Genomic DNA, 15,147 nt, shown 5'->3' with positions numbered 1-15,147 from the left:
TCAGAAAGCTGCCACGTGTACAATTTGTTACTATGGTGGATCCCATCCCATACATAAACATGTTATCTCATCTTCTTGTTTGATGGTCAGTTTTTTTTTCATTGTCTGAACATTAACATGACTATGAAAGAAAGACAAGAAGTTGATTTAGTCATATACACAAAACATCAAGACAGAGAGATAATAGTTGATCTAGTCATGCTTCTTCATCCCAAACTTTCCACTAGGGATTCGACTGAGAAAACCAGAATCAATCTTCTTGTAGTGACTATGAAACTTCATCAACAGAGAATCCACAAAACCATCCACTTCGTCTTCATATCTCTCATACACTACAGGCATTGTGTGAGCTCCCACAAACCCTTCACACAAAAAAAAAGCATCATCCCTTTATAAAACTCAATCTTTTTAAAAGAGTCACTAGTAAAGAACTAAACTACTCACCAATGTACAGAACAGTTAGGAAGTTGCAACAGCTCCCTATTATTGCGGTTATCCATAGTCCAAACACAGCCTGAAAATGATATTAGTGAAGATTAATTAAACTCTATCAACATTATCTAAGGACTAATACACTATTCAATCACATCACTGCAGTTAATGTTCTAAAAATCGAAATCCGTCTAGACGCCCGCCTAATCAATAATCCGATAAAAAGAGTCTAGCGATTTTTTGAACATTTTTCGAATGATTCTCTTCTTTGTTATATAACAATGAAATGTGAAAATGTCTGTCTACTCACCATGAGGAACTGTTTCAAGTTCCCTCTACAAGACAAGTCCTGAAGAAACAACAAACCGCGGTTAACCTCTGTGCCAATGGTCACACCAACATCAGCAAAGAAATCTTTTGGGAGAACAAGGCGAGGCACTCTAGACTGTGATCTGTTTTTTTTAATACTTTTGCTTATTAGATTGTAATCACAAAGGAACCCTCAATGATACAATAACTGGTTTAAGAACTTACCGGTTAAGGAACCCTGAGGCATTGCACCAAACGAATTGGGCGATCATACCAAGCAAGAGACCGTAACAAACGAGAGACAGGAAGTGCAAGTTGATCCACTCGAAAAGCACCCAAATTGCAGTAGCTCCCATCAGAAAACTCGCGGAGATCTTCTTGTTCCTCCACAACAACACATCAGCAGCTGAATGAATAATCAACTCAATTAGAAACAACAAACAACAACAACACACACAAACCAATCACTTATAATTTGAATTTCTTACATCTGCCACCGCCTAAGACGTGGTGAATTGGCTTCTCCCGACCAAACAAACGGTTGAAACGAGAAGCGACGGTATCGTGTTTGTTCTTCTGAACTGCGTCCGTGAAGTTATCCACCAAGTCGCCGATGGCTTCCTCGACTATGTTCTTCTCAGGCATGATTCTGAAACACGATCAAAATAAACAAACTCAAAGCAGAGATGGAAACTATTATAAAGATTGAGTCTTTCGGTAAGTCCTAAACCCAAAACCGTTAAAGTATCCAACTTTTTACTAGTTTGTTGACGATCATTACAATGATATGTAACTTTAGATCTTAATATTTGATGAGAAAGGCAAGCACACGAAACCCAGAAGTTGAAGAGCAGAAAGAGGTAAAGATGATGATGACAAAGAATAAACCTTTAGGAATTGAAAAAAGACGAATCCGGTTCTGTGTTTTTTCCGACAAAAAGTTTGTCTTTTTTTTTTTTTGGTAGATTCTGAAAGATGGATGATGAATCAAAAGAAAGATAGAGGGTGGAAGTTAAAAGCAAGCGATGTGATTGGTTGTATTGAAAAAAAAAAACGTGGGCAAATTTGGAGTCTTTGTGTATGAATGGTCTTTGCCTCGTGATATTGCTCTGACCCGACAACTCTTTTAAAAGTGCTTTAGAGTGTAATAAGAAAAACATTGCTCACGAAGCAACTATTAACACACACATCATCAATGAACACACAAAACTCATATCAACACAAGTAATCACAATCAAGGAAGAATATATGTTACCTTCTCATCTTTCTTCTAATCCTTAGTTTCAACTTCTTCCCATCCATGTGAGATTATGATTTTGAGTAGTCTTTATAAGGGATAATCAAAGAGATTCTGGTTCTTAAATATGAGAGGATTTGATTAGTGGAGCCTTTCCTTGCATGAAGTTAAGTGATTATTTTATCAAAAAAAACAAAAGTTTATGTGTGACTAGGAAGTGTACAAAATTATACAGTAATTTGAAATTCTAATTAGATTACCGAGAGTTTCATTTGACTTTAATTTCGATTTTATTAAAACAGTTGGCGAGTAATTAATTTTAAAAGAAACTTTTTAGATTTTTTAATTTATTTTAGATATTTTTTGTAACCGTTTTAAGACAGTACTAGATTTTGACCCATCATTTGAAAGGTGGATTGAGTATATTTTTAGTTTTACATTTTTTTTTAAATTTAATTTTTAAATTTATATTTTTTAATTATATTTGTGTTCTGTTTTATATAATAAGATTTATCATAAATGATTAATAACTTTTTTTAATAATTATATTAAAATAGTTAGATAACACATATCAAAAGGTCATGTTCATGTTTTAATAGAATAGATGCAAATCAATTTAAGAAACCATGTTTCGGAATCAATAAAAGATAATTATATGGTAAAATCACAAAACAATAATGATGTCTCCTAACTTTTTCAAAGCTATCTCTTGGTATAGCTGAGGCAATAGCATGTGTTGTTCATATGTCAAGATGCTCTACATTGATTCTAGTCGCAGCGCTTTTGATGAGTTCCTTCCGGACATCGACCTGAAACAGATGCATAACACAGATTTACATCATGAGTTTTGCAGAACACAATGGAGCTCATCCCTCAATCTGAGTTTGTTGCCTTACCCTAGCACCCATGAGAGATGAAAAGACCACATTTGTTTCTGCTGCGTCATCAACAACTAGTTGCTTCAGTATCCTTGTATCTGGATTCATTGTTGTTTCCCATAGCTGCTCAGGCATCATCTCACCCAAACCTGCAGATGCACAAAAACAAAGGATGTTACGGAATAATACTGTTGTGCAGCCTCCAAGTATTAAGGCATGTCTAGATTTGGTTACTCAGCTAGTCCAGATCAACTGCTATAGATGAACTTGTCATAGTTATTTAACATTGGCCACAAGGCATGTTTCTGTAAGTGCCTTGGCACAGCTTCAAATGTGATAAGCCATAAGACTACAAAAACTGGGTTTCTCTAGTCATTTACCTTTAAACCTCTGAATGTTGTAGGATGCATTTCCAGGGAACGAAGCGATAACTTGTTTAAGAGCTGCCTCGTCATAGCAGTAATGCGCCTGTTTCCCCCTCTCAACCTAGTTGTTTTCAAAGAGAAAACTAGCTTTAGGAAATAAAAACTTTCCGTAAATCTGAAGCACGACAATAACTGCTAAGAACTTACCTTGAAAAGAGGTGGAACACCAACGTATATGCAACCCGCGTCAAACAAGGCTCTCTATAGAAAAGTAATTTCATTAAGTTCACCAACAATCTAGAGGTTATAAATGAATGTTTTATTCCGCTAAACATAATACCTGGTATCTGAAGAAAAAGGTCAGCAGAAGTGTCCGGATATGTGCACCATCAACATCTGCATCTGTTAATATGATAATCTTATGGTAACGCAAATTATCCATGTTAAAATCTTCTCCCTGGAAAATAGATTATATGTCACGTTGAGTTTGCTAAGATTACCTAAAAATAGAAAGAAGAGAACAAACAAGATATGAAAAAGGATGTATCACCTTCACTCCAAGGCCAAGACCAAGAATTAGATTTTGAATTTCTTCGTTCTTGTACATGGCTGCTTCATCCTTTCTCTCAATATTCAATATTTTACCTCTTAAAGGAAGAATCGCCTGCACAGATCCAACACACTTAGTTACGCACAGAAACAGAAAGGATGAAGCAAACCCCATATGACGACCCTATGTTGTTGACCTGAATGATTCTCCAATTTTGTATATGTCACACTCAAATCCCCAAACAACATATCTCATCTATAATTTGGTTTGTAATCTTAGTGCTATCAAACAATGTTAATACTACTCAGAGACCCAGTTCAAGTCTTTTTGAGAGTAAAGAGAGGACTTTTAGATTCAAAGTATCTGCATACTCAAAGAAGCCAACCATAATTTATTAGCACTAAACTTTGCATGTTTTTACCACTTAGACATGTGATGATAATTAACTATCCTTTTCTACCCCCTCACTGATTCTTGTCTAGTGACACAATAAGCAGAATGATTTCTTACTTGGAAACGCCTGTCACGACCCTGTTTTGCGCTGCCACCAGCTGAATCTCCTTCGACTATAAAAATCTCTGATAACACAGAAAAAGAAGTCAGTAGTTGACCAATATCGAGAGCTTACAAGTGTAAAAAGCTATGACCAGTATCAAACAACAGCCTCATGTTTCTTTTCCTATCTTCTCATTTAACTCTTAGAAGATCAAATTTGTGACAATTTAAAAGCTTTTATATTCATATATACTAATGTTCTGATTTCAAACGAGAGGGCAATCCCATGCTGGCTAATTCATACCAGATACTGCAGGATCTGTAGATGAGCAATCTGCCAGTTTCCCAGGAAGTGAGGATGACTTCAAAATGCTTTTTGATCTGACCAACTCCCTAGCTCTCTTGGCAGCCAGAGCAGCCTATAAAGATAAAGAGTCATTAGGCTCATTTGTTGAAATTAGTAACTAGGCGCTCTGTTATAGGCGGATGAGCAGTGAGGACGCACATACTTAATCATCGAATACAGTAACTACATATATCTGAGAGGGTATGTCAAATGACATACCTTGTATGCATTCAAGGATTTGGAAATGATGCTTTCAAGTACATCCGGATGCAATTCCAAGTACTCCGTGAGGTACTCTTGGAGTGATTGGTCAACAATTTTTCTCACCTCTGGATTTCCTAGTCTCGTCTTTGTGAGGTTAGGCGACAAAAAAAAAATATTAATAGGAGCAACAGAATACAAAAAAAAAGGTTATGGCCAGGTGACCAGAGATCACTGCCAAAAGAGGTGAACAAATCGTTATGCTCTTGAGTACCTTTGTTTGACCTTCAAACTCAGGATCAGGAACCTTGACTGAGACAATGCAGGTCAATCCCTCTCTAACATGTTCCCCACTTAAGTTAATATCCTTCTCCTGAAAAACATAATCAAACGACAATAAATAAGCAACCACTTCAGAAATACATGGGTAAAACTGGTCAAGATAAATGCAAATGAATGCAAACATTGCAAAGGGAACCTCTATAACTGGCAAGTTTGTCAGTTAAATCATTGATTAGTAAATTGTTCATTATCCGTTGAGCATGCATAAGTGAGAACGTATTATAGCAGAGCCAATTAACTGCATATACACTATACTAGTATTAAAATTCAGCATCACCAACACTATCTCAGAAGACTCTTCAACCACAATAATGACCAACTAACCACAATTGCAGTTTTATGAAAAAAAATGAAGGAAAGAAAAGGGAAAATACGCTCTAAGCCTCTAAGAGTGGACATATAAGAATAGAAAATGTAGTTAGATATTGATATCACACCTTGATAACCTTTAACTTTTTTGCGAGGCTATTTAGAGTTCTTGTTAACGAAGCCTTCACACCTTCAATATGTGTCCCACCATCAATGGTGCGAATGCTATTCGCGTATCCCAGCATCGTGTCTGAATAAGCATCTGAGCACCTGGTACAATAACGAGGCTATACAGTTAGATCATACCATCACATACACATTCTCATCCAGAATAACTGCAACGTATAAAGTCACCAACTTTGCATACAGTACATCAACTGATGTCCAGTTTACAGAGCAAACGATAAAACCAGGCAGCCTAAATATTCACGTATGTGGTTCTAAGGTAAACGCAAGCAGATTATATATATTCATCATATAAGCAGAGGTAAATAGAAGGATACCACTGAAGTGCAACGTCAACGGTGGTGCCATTTATCTCTTTCCGGAAACCCAGCACATCATGGAGCGGTTTCTGAACAAAAGAGCTGTTAATTAACCTTTCCAGAATGACAGATAGTAATTAGGATGACCTATGAGACCTAAATGCATAAGAGTTAACTTAACAGAGATTGAGTTGACACAAGTCCACATTTATACTAAGACAGAGCCATAAAGAATAATGAACTAACAGGAGAAACGTGGTCAACATATCTTACCATCAAGTTAGCTGGAAAATAAAAGTATTGGAACCATTCCCACTGGATTTTGTTTCATAAAACCCTTTCCACTTTAAAGTAATTGGCCGCAATATAACTTCTAGCATCAGTGATAGGCAAATATTTGAGACACTTTATTTAATATGACAAAGGATCCAGAGTGCAAGACTCACCTTATCGGTATTTAGCCAGCTAACATATTCAATTAAACCTCCAGCATAAAAATATTCACTATACAGGTCCCTTTCTGGATCTTCATCCTCCTTTTTCAGAGAGATTGTAACCTGCATTTTATTTATATGAACCATTTGATTATGGAATAAGAACAGTACATGAGAACTAATTCAAACGTCCAGGCCGCCAAGGTCCATGAACATGAAGCAAACAATTTAAATATTGACGTTTTAATTATAAGAGATTATTAAGTGATAAATGTATACCTTTGGATTTAGAAAAGCAAGCTCCCTAATTCTTCCAGCAATAGTGTTATGGTCAAACTGAATTGCAGTTGTGAATACTGAAAAAAATCAGATGTAGCAGAAAAGATAGTTTAGACATAAAATCCTCTCTTAGGAAGGGTAAAATAGGTTAGTACGGAAAAAAAAGGGTTAAACCTTCTTTGTCAGGCCAAAACCTGATGCATGTCCCTTGAGTACCCCTTGACTCTGGTGGGAGGACATGACAAGTAAGTGTTGTTATGGGCTTTCCACGAGAGTACTTATGCTGGAACTCCATCCCATCTCTGCGAACAATAACCTCCAATGCCTGTGAACAGTAAGAGCTCCTTCATTAGTTGTATGAATATTATCCTAATAGGATCTTCATGTCTAGCCACATATAGCAGTTGTGTATAGCGGAAAGCATTTGAAATTGATAAACCTAGTACTGAGTAAGGAACCATTCCACGAACTTTTTTCATATGATGAGATAACTTAGCATAACCGTTACATAAATATTTTAAAACCACATACAATATGCACAGAGGGAATTTTTCTATTTAGCAGAGAAGAAAAAAATAAACAAAGCACAGAAGAAAAGGAAACAATGTACTAACGGTTAGAACTTACCTCTGATAAAGCATTCACAACCGATAAACCTACACCATGCAATCCACCAGACACGCTGTACCCACTACTCTTGCCACCAAACTTACCCCCTGCGTGTAAGACCTGCATAAATAAAAAGCATGACTGATTAATTACATGACCAAAAAATCAGAATGAAAAAACCATAAATACATGTGATTTTACATTAAAACCAACACCATAGACCACTCACTAAACAATATATAGCAAAACTAGAATCATCTGCCTGAGAAGAGCTAACAATCCATAACAAAACGTATCAGATGGTACATAAATAATAAACACCTAAAAGTTCCTGTCCCTGTGAATATCTTTGTTATGAAAACCATAAAACCTTGAATAAGAAGTCTGCTTGCGGTAGGGTTACTACACAAATTTAACATTTACCAGGTCTCTGCTATACTAGTACTGAAAATAAGTCTAACATGAGGTATGTATTACTTAAGAATCTAGACTGAGCTAGCTCATGAGGATAAAATAAACCGTTAGTAATTAACAGTAGAACCTTAAAGCGATCTTAAGGCATATAAGGCAAAGATAATACCGTGAGGACAGTCTCCAAAGAAGATTTTCTCGTTGCGGGATGCAAGTCCGTAGGTATCTGCAAGAAAAGCATATTGATGAAAGAAAACTATATGAATAAAAATACGAGAGAATGAGTAAGTGTAACAGATCACATACCCCACGTCCGTCATCTGCAATGCTGACTGAACCATCTGCATGTAAAACAACGTCAATCTTTGAAGCAAAACCAGCTTGTGCCTCGTCAATTGCGTTGTCAAGTATCTCATAAACCTAATAAAACAACGAAAAATAGGAAAAGGTTAAAATTATAAACAAGCTCAAAGGAGCCAGTGAGGAATAAGAAGAGAGTTCAGAGAAAGGAAAAAAATGGGATTACCAGATGATGCAAACCACGAGATCCAGTGCTACCAATATACATTCCAGGTCTTTTCCTGACAGGGTCTAAGCCTTCCAACACCTGGATGCATCACAGATATATACATAAAGTGAAACTAGAAGATTCATAGTCCGAATATCAACGGCTATAGATGGTCATCTGAACAAATCATTAGAACAGAAATTACTTGAATGTGCTCGGAACTGTAATCCTTAGAGGTGGAGCTCTCATGGAGAGAATCAGTGTCCATGGTGGATGACATAAAGGACCTTGGTGAGACCGCATTTCTAATTACAAGTCTCTGACTCAAAACCTTAGCTAACTGGAACTTTATCCTGAAACCAACACAGACTCTACTTAGATAACAATTAAAGACTATTCAAACAACCAAGTTTTTGATTTACACTACGGAAGAGAATCACATATAAACAAATTAGAACCAAGGATTAAGGAAGTCTACTACATAAAGAATAAAACTTTCTGAGCGGACAGAGCTGAACTTAACACTAGAAAACCAAAGCTGAAGAAAGCAATTTGACTTCACTGAAATAAAAGAGTATATAACATCATCAGTTCTCAATTTTGATTGCTTGTAAACTTTCAGGGTTCGCAAAAAAGTCATGATTTTTTTAATCGGAAGCTAACTGTTATGCTCATATTCATTTACTGGGTTAGTTTCTCTGGGAACCAAGACGGAGAAGTAAAAGAGGATAGGAGCTAGAACCTCGGTGTTGAAGAGGAGAGCGAGGAGGAGTGACGGTGGAGTGAGGGGCATATAGAGTGGGAGAAGAGACGGGGACGAGAAGAAGCCATGAGGCGAAAATAGAGGTGAAGATAAGAGGGTGGCCTCTGAAGAAGAGCCATGGAAGAAGAGTGATGGAGACAGGAGGAGATAGTTTTCTTCTGCTTCAAACCATAAAGAAAAAAGTTCATGGGCCGGTTTTGTCAGACCCACCCGTATCCGGAACCGGCCTCGGCCCAAATTGTGTTTTTAATATAACAGTTTTTTTTTAGTATAACAGTTTAACAATTTGTTAATCTAACTAAAAAGTGAAACAAACTAAAAGTTATAAAAAACCTTTTTTCGGGTAAAATGTGAAGATGAAAGTTATTTAGTATAATTTATCTTGCTAACAATTTATTCTCATGATTGTGAGTTGTGTATATTCAACTTAGTGAGTAATAATGGTTTTTTTCAAATGGAATTTGTATAAAATTGATATACTATTTGAAGAACACAGTGTGACAACTGACAAGAGAAAGTGTATTCAAACACAACAATGGTCAATGGAAAAAAGATCATAAAATCTAACACAATACGATATATAAAGTTCAGATACAAAAATGAGTTCATGAGATCAGAAGTATATAGTATATATCTCTAAAGGTTTATATGTCAAAATTTCATCAGTTCCTAAGATCCATCAGAAAGGAAGTAAAACAGAGACAAAGGAGTCTCTGAAGCTCATCTAAACCTACGTTTAGTCTCTCCATAAGCAACAACCCCAAGCACCGTTATACTATACCCACCAATTCCCATCACCGTGACCGGGTTTCTGAAAAGCAAGATCGAGATCACAACCGCAACCGCTCCTTTGGCGTTTCCAAGAACCTGAAAAACATTGAACATTAGGACCTACTAGTTTTGTAAATTGGTGAAATGTTTTTTTCATTTTGTTACCTGGAGGGTAAGTGCGCTGGTGTGCTTGGTGACAAGAAAGTTCAACAAGTTGGCTGAATAAGCCATTATAGAGTTAACCAAGAGAAGTACCCACATGTACTTATGTTGTCTTGCGAGTGATAGTGTCACACTCATCACATCTGGTTCCATTACTATTGTGACGGGTAGAAGCGCAATGACGGCTATAGGGGACATGTACAACATCAAATTCATCGAGTTCAACTTTTCTCTGCAAGGGAACTTAAGTGATCTTAAAACTCATTAATATACAGAGTCCTGTTTCATTAAGTAATGATCTTATTTACGGAATTACCCTTCGGAAGAAAGTAGGATGCCTTGAAGAACTGATTTAAAAGCTCTTGCAGCAGTAGCACTGATGCACATAATGAATCCAAACCAGTGAAAACCTGGCTCACCCTGTAGCACAAAATCAACAAGAAACAACATGACAATAACGAATATTCGACGACGACAAATACTTTGCAGGAAAACAGACAAATCACAGCACAATGTTGATTGTAAGAAAATGGCAATAGTTATAAGAAGAAAGTCTGAAGCTTTAGATAACACAGAGCTCGAATAATAAGCCAAGTAAAAAGGATGAAGCTTTAGATAAATAACACAGCCACAAGCTAAATGTATACTAAACGTAATCACATTCATGTAAAAGATCATGAAACAAAGCAAATCTTGTTGTGTATTAGACACAGTCACACAGACGTGGAACACAAGCAACCATCTTTAATGTATTAACCTAAACATTAGACATGTAAAACACATATCTTTTGTTTCAGATGAAATGTGTTGTCTCTGTATATTAACACAACACAGGGCTAAACGTAATCACAATCATGAAACAGAGCAAATCTTGTTGTGTAAATGTATGAGACACAAACGTGGAACACAAGCAATCATCTTTAATGTATTAACCTAAACAACGGATCAAACATCTAAATCTACAGAAACAGAACACATTTCTCCTAAATCTGTAAAACATCACTAATCAACAGACAAGACAGAGAAAACGTTTACCCCACTGGCGATCACGACACCGGTAACAACAGGGACTAGAGCACCATACGTAACCCAAGCCTCTCTCTTAAACGTCATGAGATACGCAAACAACGCGGTGAAAAACGGCGTCGTAGCCCCCACGGCTTGATTAAACGAGACGGGAAGATACCGAAGGGAGACGTTCCCTCCAACGACGGAGGCGCAGAAGACGACGCTGAGAGTCGCGACTTTCATGAACTGGGAGCGAGATTTGAGGTGCTGGAGAGGGACGAGCTTGAGGAAGACGATGGAGAGGTAGCTGAGGATGGCGCAGGCGGACATGTGGCACATCGTGAGGAAGATGGGGAATTTGAATCCGTAGTTTGAGAGGAGGAACTTGTTGAGGAGAAGGACGCCGATGTTGGAGGTGTACCATAGGATGATTAGGGATAATATGAAGAGGGTTTGTTTCTTCGGGGAAGATGATGAAGAAGACGACGATGAGGACATTTCTGGTTTTTGATCTGGGTTCTTCTTGTTGTTGTTCATCTTCTTCGTTGATGAGATGAAATCGAAATGTGGTTGGAGTTTTTGATAGGAGACGAGATAAATTAGCTCCTTGCCTCGTGCATGGGGATGAGAGAAAGTATTGAACTGTTGTGTTAGTAAACGTAATTAATGCAACATTATTAAATTTATAAGACAATTGATCATCTTAAAAGCAATTTAGGATTTTTTTTTTTTGTCAAATTGGTATTCATGGCAGTTTGTTTTCCTCGGATTAGGTAAGAAATGTGGATAATTGGTCCACGATCTAGATTTATTATTTGTTAAGACATGTGTTTTGTTTTCAGTTGAATGCAAATCTTCTGTTTTTGTATGTTAAATGAACTCTTACGTGTTATATACTACTCCCGAATATATATGACTTGGCTAATAAGATCGTTTCAGTTCCAAAGAGAGAGTCCCTTGAAGCTTCCGAACATCGTGGCTTGATTCCAGGCAGCGGAACGGGACAATAGCGGCTTCATCGACGACGACAAAGAGCTTCAGGGGGAATGCTGGTGTATTGGGTTGAGTCGAGCTATATATTTAACTTTTTGCGGTTTAACGCCTACATGAGAATTACGGTTAGTCGATCGAGGTCTTAACCAATGACTTTTTGTTGTTGCTTCGCTTTTTCTCTGAACTATCCCATGGCCGGTCAGCCATCCACCTTTCCAACCAGCTCCAACCCTAAGCCGGGCTGTTAGGATCCATGAACAGCGTGTTTTCAGGTTTCAGGTTGCTCTTCAAGTTTTGCTGCAAGTATAAGCCAGATAATATCATTAGGCATTTATACCAACCCGATGCTACTGGCTACAATTGTGAAGATATCAAACTTCAGGCCTCATAGAATTTTAAGGAGCTTTTAAAGACTGCATTGTCTAGAAGTTCAACTTTAATGGTCTTGCACGTTTCTAAATGATTACACATAAGCCTCTAAACCCCTAAGTATAATATCATAGAAGATATATCTGGTACACATGAGAGTACCTGATGTGTGAATGCATAAGCCAATGCTCTTTTCCTTCTCATTGTCGTCTCGTACTTATTCAACAAACCTCCTTTGAGTGATTGATGTTGTTCCAGTTACAAAGGGTTGAAAAGCTAATGCATTCCCAAGATCCACTCATACGAAGTGACTGAGTTACAAAAAACGCTGGGCAGGATAATGAAACTTGGAAGTGGTAAATGACAACTGCATCTGAGAGTACACAAAAGTGACACTTTTAATGCCTCTAATCTCTTTAGCATGATTCTGAAGAAGTTACTTATGGCCAGCCTGATTCTCTTCTTACATCATGATTCTCCTGGAACAGATTTGTGACTGTACACGAATGAGAATCTAGATAAATTTAAGATCATTTGCAGCTAACTTATTCCCTTAACTAATTCATTGATTAAGGGAATTATTAGTTGATGAAAATCGCAAGGTCTCTGTTTTTGGGTCTTAAGGGTGTTGGTTTTTGAATATATGTTGTTAAGTGTGATGTATTGGATTCTACATCTTTCATTAACACATCTTATATATTCCATGGAAAAACAAAGAGTAATAGAAAAAGATGTTTTCATACCAAATTATAAATTTTAGACACAAATTAAAGTTTCATTACTATCGATAGGAATAATGTTTGTTCAAACCTTCTATACTTTCTTGATTTGGCACATCAAACTCCTATATTTCTTTTTTATTTACTTCCTACTCATAGAAAATTTCCAAGGAATTTCGTTCTTTTTTAAACAGGAGGTATTAACAATTTTTAAGCTCATTACATTCCCCATCAAAAATTACCTTGGAATTGAGAAAAGTCTGGAGGTAGTTTCTGTTTCAAGCTATTTTTAATGTTAGACCAAAAGAGTATAATGCACTATTCATGTGCAATTTTCTTAGTTGATTTTGTGTGGATGGAATGGTTTATACAACTCAAATGTGTAAATACTTACACTACATATTTACTTAGTGTACTAAGAATTTTTTATTTCAAATATCCTTTTGAAACAAAGCTTAATGATTTTTTTTATAATTTCAAACATTGCCCAAAGAAAATAGCTTGAGTTAATGTTTTGCAAGTTGGTAACTAAACAACTATGTTCCACAGAGGCATGAAAATCAAATAATAGTAATACTAAATTATATAGTTATATATTGTAAGATTTATGTTTAATTAATTAATTAATTATTTGCTTGGCAAATATCTAGAGTCTAGTCATGTAAGTAGCTTTTTGTGATTTGTTTTATGTTTAGTCGATTAACAACCTGTGACAATAGCAACGAACTTCTTTAGGATGGAGCACTCGGTTGTGACTTCTTATTGGTACTTGAGTGACATATTTTTGACTCGTAAGTATCGATGATTAGAGTACCTCTGTCTCCAATAAAAATAAATTTAAGTTAATCTGAAAAAACAAATTTTGATATATATTAGTGTTACTATGTTTTTTTGCAGGACCCATGACATTAGTGTTAGTTGTCGTAAGTGCTTCCACGGTCATTTAGCATCTTTTTTTTCCGGGGTGACTGTTGCCATAATCAAAGATGCTTATAAAGATTATCTATGGTTGTCCATGTTCAGAGGCATGTCTCCACGTCATATCTAGTTTCTTTGCGATGTCACATCTATATCTTTTTCTTCTATTTTAATCAGATTCTAGAATGTTAGACTTTAAACCCTATAATGTTACATGTAAACATGAAATGTAATGACTTATAATAGAAATTGGTATATAAAAAATGTTTTGATTCCTCAAAGCTTTCAAAAGCGAATTCGATATATATAAAAAAAGAATGTATTGATCACTCAAAGCTTTCAAAGGGAAAGTATAATATCAATCACCTTCTGCTTGTCTCCAAAAGGACATGTATACAAACTTTTTTTTATTTCTCTGGCATTTTTTTCTTGTATAGTTTGTATATTGAATAATTATAAAACAAATAAACTGAAACTTACTTTATGAAAACACACAAAATTAAAAATATAACACTGAAATCTTTGAATTCACACATATTGCCAAAACTCCGGCATCATAAAAAAATTATTGAATACAAAATCAACTTTTAAGTCATTGTGAATGTTGCAACGAAGAAAAACAAAAGAAAATAACATATAAAGTTACTCCTCTTGTTCTTTTTCATCCTCTTTGGGTCGAGTGGATATAAAATCAAGTTTCGTCCTATGCTTCTTCCATTTCCTCACAGCCAGATGATGTGGGAGAATAGATACAAACGAGCTGAGAGATGCACTCTTGAGCCTTGGGTTTTCAGTGTGTCAAGTGGTTTTGGATCAGCTTGTTTCAAAGTTTGAAAAAATCGGAGGATGGAATAGGGCTATTGAGTATGACAATTTCATCGAGTATATACGTTCGTTTTAAGCCCATATTACTTTTATCTTGTCCTCTGTAGAAAGGTAAAATAGCCATACTGATTCTGGTTTTTTTGTTGTCTAATTGATGCAAGTGTTATTTGACTGTAAAGGTATAATACTATTCTCGTTGCTTGAATCACATTCTTAGACAATGTGCAGAATAGGGTGTGTTTGTGTTTTGATGAAATATAAAATGCAGGGGTTGACTGAGAAGTTTAAGGAAAAAGGATACGGCGTTATCACTTATCAGGCTCAGCTACTTTCAACTACGAGGCCTGCATGCTCAAGTCTTGTGGATTCGCATTGTTTTAAATGTACTAAACACAAATTTTATTAAATCCAATGAAATAAAATTTTGTT

The 15,147-nt window shown here is 36.2% G+C and overlaps 3 protein-coding genes across 6 annotated transcripts; all 3 read right to left on the bottom strand.

Moving 5' to 3' along the window:
* Positions 1-16: 16 nt before the first annotated feature.
* Positions 17-2,153, bottom strand: LOC103870479 (reticulon-like protein B8). 4 transcript variants are annotated; one of them, XM_009148606.3, is made up of 6 exons: positions 1,997-2,153; positions 1,230-1,390; positions 967-1,147; positions 743-884; positions 445-514; positions 17-362 (listed from the first exon to the last, which is right to left on the bottom strand). In XM_009148606.3, exons 1-6 carry the CDS (start codon positions 2,041-2,043, stop codon positions 193-195), a joined length of 771 nt encoding a protein of 256 aa, XP_009146854.1. In that variant the 5' UTR covers positions 2,044-2,153; the 3' UTR covers positions 17-192. The 4 variants fall into 4 exon arrangements, with proteins under 4 accessions (XP_009146854.1, XP_009146855.1, XP_018514866.1 ...); XM_009148607.3 differs by lacking the exon at positions 1,997-2,153 and adding an exon at positions 1,630-1,918; XM_018659350.2 differs by lacking the exon at positions 1,997-2,153 and adding an exon at positions 1,523-1,769.
* A 359-nt stretch (positions 2,154-2,512) lies between these two features.
* Positions 2,513-9,129, bottom strand: LOC103870478 (DNA gyrase subunit B, chloroplastic). The gene is made up of 21 exons (XM_009148604.3): positions 8,933-9,129; positions 8,396-8,543; positions 8,209-8,289; positions 7,989-8,102; positions 7,852-7,908; positions 7,290-7,391; positions 6,837-6,987; positions 6,663-6,739; positions 6,396-6,506; positions 5,968-6,038; positions 5,593-5,734; positions 5,088-5,186; positions 4,832-4,960; positions 4,571-4,685; positions 4,282-4,349; positions 3,772-3,885; positions 3,562-3,678; positions 3,429-3,482; positions 3,237-3,342; positions 2,875-3,005; positions 2,513-2,787 (listed from the first exon to the last, which is right to left on the bottom strand). Exons 1-21 carry the CDS (start codon positions 9,070-9,072, stop codon positions 2,719-2,721), a joined length of 2,196 nt encoding a protein of 731 aa, XP_009146852.1. The 5' UTR covers positions 9,073-9,129; the 3' UTR covers positions 2,513-2,718.
* A 367-nt stretch (positions 9,130-9,496) lies between these two features.
* LOC103870760 (UDP-URONIC ACID TRANSPORTER 1) lies at positions 9,497-11,489 on the bottom strand. The gene is made up of 4 exons (XM_033291979.1): positions 10,922-11,489; positions 10,203-10,306; positions 9,890-10,118; positions 9,497-9,820 (listed from the first exon to the last, which is right to left on the bottom strand). The coding sequence occupies exons 1-4, from the start codon at positions 11,429-11,431 to the stop codon at positions 9,674-9,676; spliced, it is 990 nt and encodes a 329-aa protein (XP_033147870.1). The 5' UTR covers positions 11,432-11,489; the 3' UTR covers positions 9,497-9,673.
* Positions 11,490-15,147: the final 3,658 nt, after the last annotated feature.

Source organism: Brassica rapa, chromosome A05 (assembly GCF_000309985.2).
Source record: "Brassica rapa cultivar Chiifu-401-42 chromosome A05, CAAS_Brap_v3.01, whole genome shotgun sequence".
Lineage (NCBI taxonomy): Eukaryota > Viridiplantae > Streptophyta > Magnoliopsida > Brassicales > Brassicaceae > Brassica > Brassica rapa.
Note: the sequence above shows the minus strand (reverse complement) of the source record. Positions and strands in the feature narration are given on the sequence as shown.

What these genes read in the sequence shown, in the direction of transcription:
- LOC103870479 (XM_009148606.3), bottom strand. Translation starts at nt 2,043, where the DNA reads ATGGATGGGAAGAAGTTGAAACTAAGGATTAGAAGAAAGATGAGAAG. An exon ending in ATTAGAAGAAAGATGAGAAG is followed by an intron (nt 1,391 to 1,996) that starts GTAACATATATT and finishes ATCGTGTTTCAG; the next exon opens with AATCATGCCTGAGAAGAACA. An exon ending in ACTTGAAACAGTTCCTCATG is followed by an intron (nt 515 to 742) that starts GTGAGTAGACAG and finishes TATCATTTTCAG; the next exon opens with GCTGTGTTTGGACTATGGAT.
- LOC103870478 (XM_009148604.3), bottom strand. Translation starts at nt 9,072, where the DNA reads ATGGCTCTTCTTCAGAGGCCACCCTCTTATCTTCACCTCTATTTTCGC. An exon ending in GTTGACGTTGCACTTCAGTG is followed by an intron (nt 5,735 to 5,967) that starts GTATCCTTCTAT and finishes TTATTGTACCAG; the next exon opens with GTGCTCAGATGCTTATTCAG. An exon ending in GTCTTGGCCTTGGAGTGAAG is followed by an intron (nt 3,679 to 3,771) that starts GTGATACATCCT and finishes TCTATTTTCCAG; the next exon opens with GGAGAAGATTTTAACATGGA.
- LOC103870760 (XM_033291979.1), bottom strand. Translation starts at nt 11,431, where the DNA reads ATGAACAACAACAAGAAGAACCCAGATCAAAAACCAGAAATGTCCTCA. An exon ending in GTGTCGTGATCGCCAGTGGG is followed by an intron (nt 10,307 to 10,921) that starts GTAAACGTTTTC and finishes TTTGTGCTACAG; the next exon opens with GGTGAGCCAGGTTTTCACTG. An exon ending in ATCCTACTTTCTTCCGAAGG is followed by an intron (nt 10,119 to 10,202) that starts GTAATTCCGTAA and finishes GTTCCCTTGCAG; the next exon opens with AGAAAAGTTGAACTCGATGA.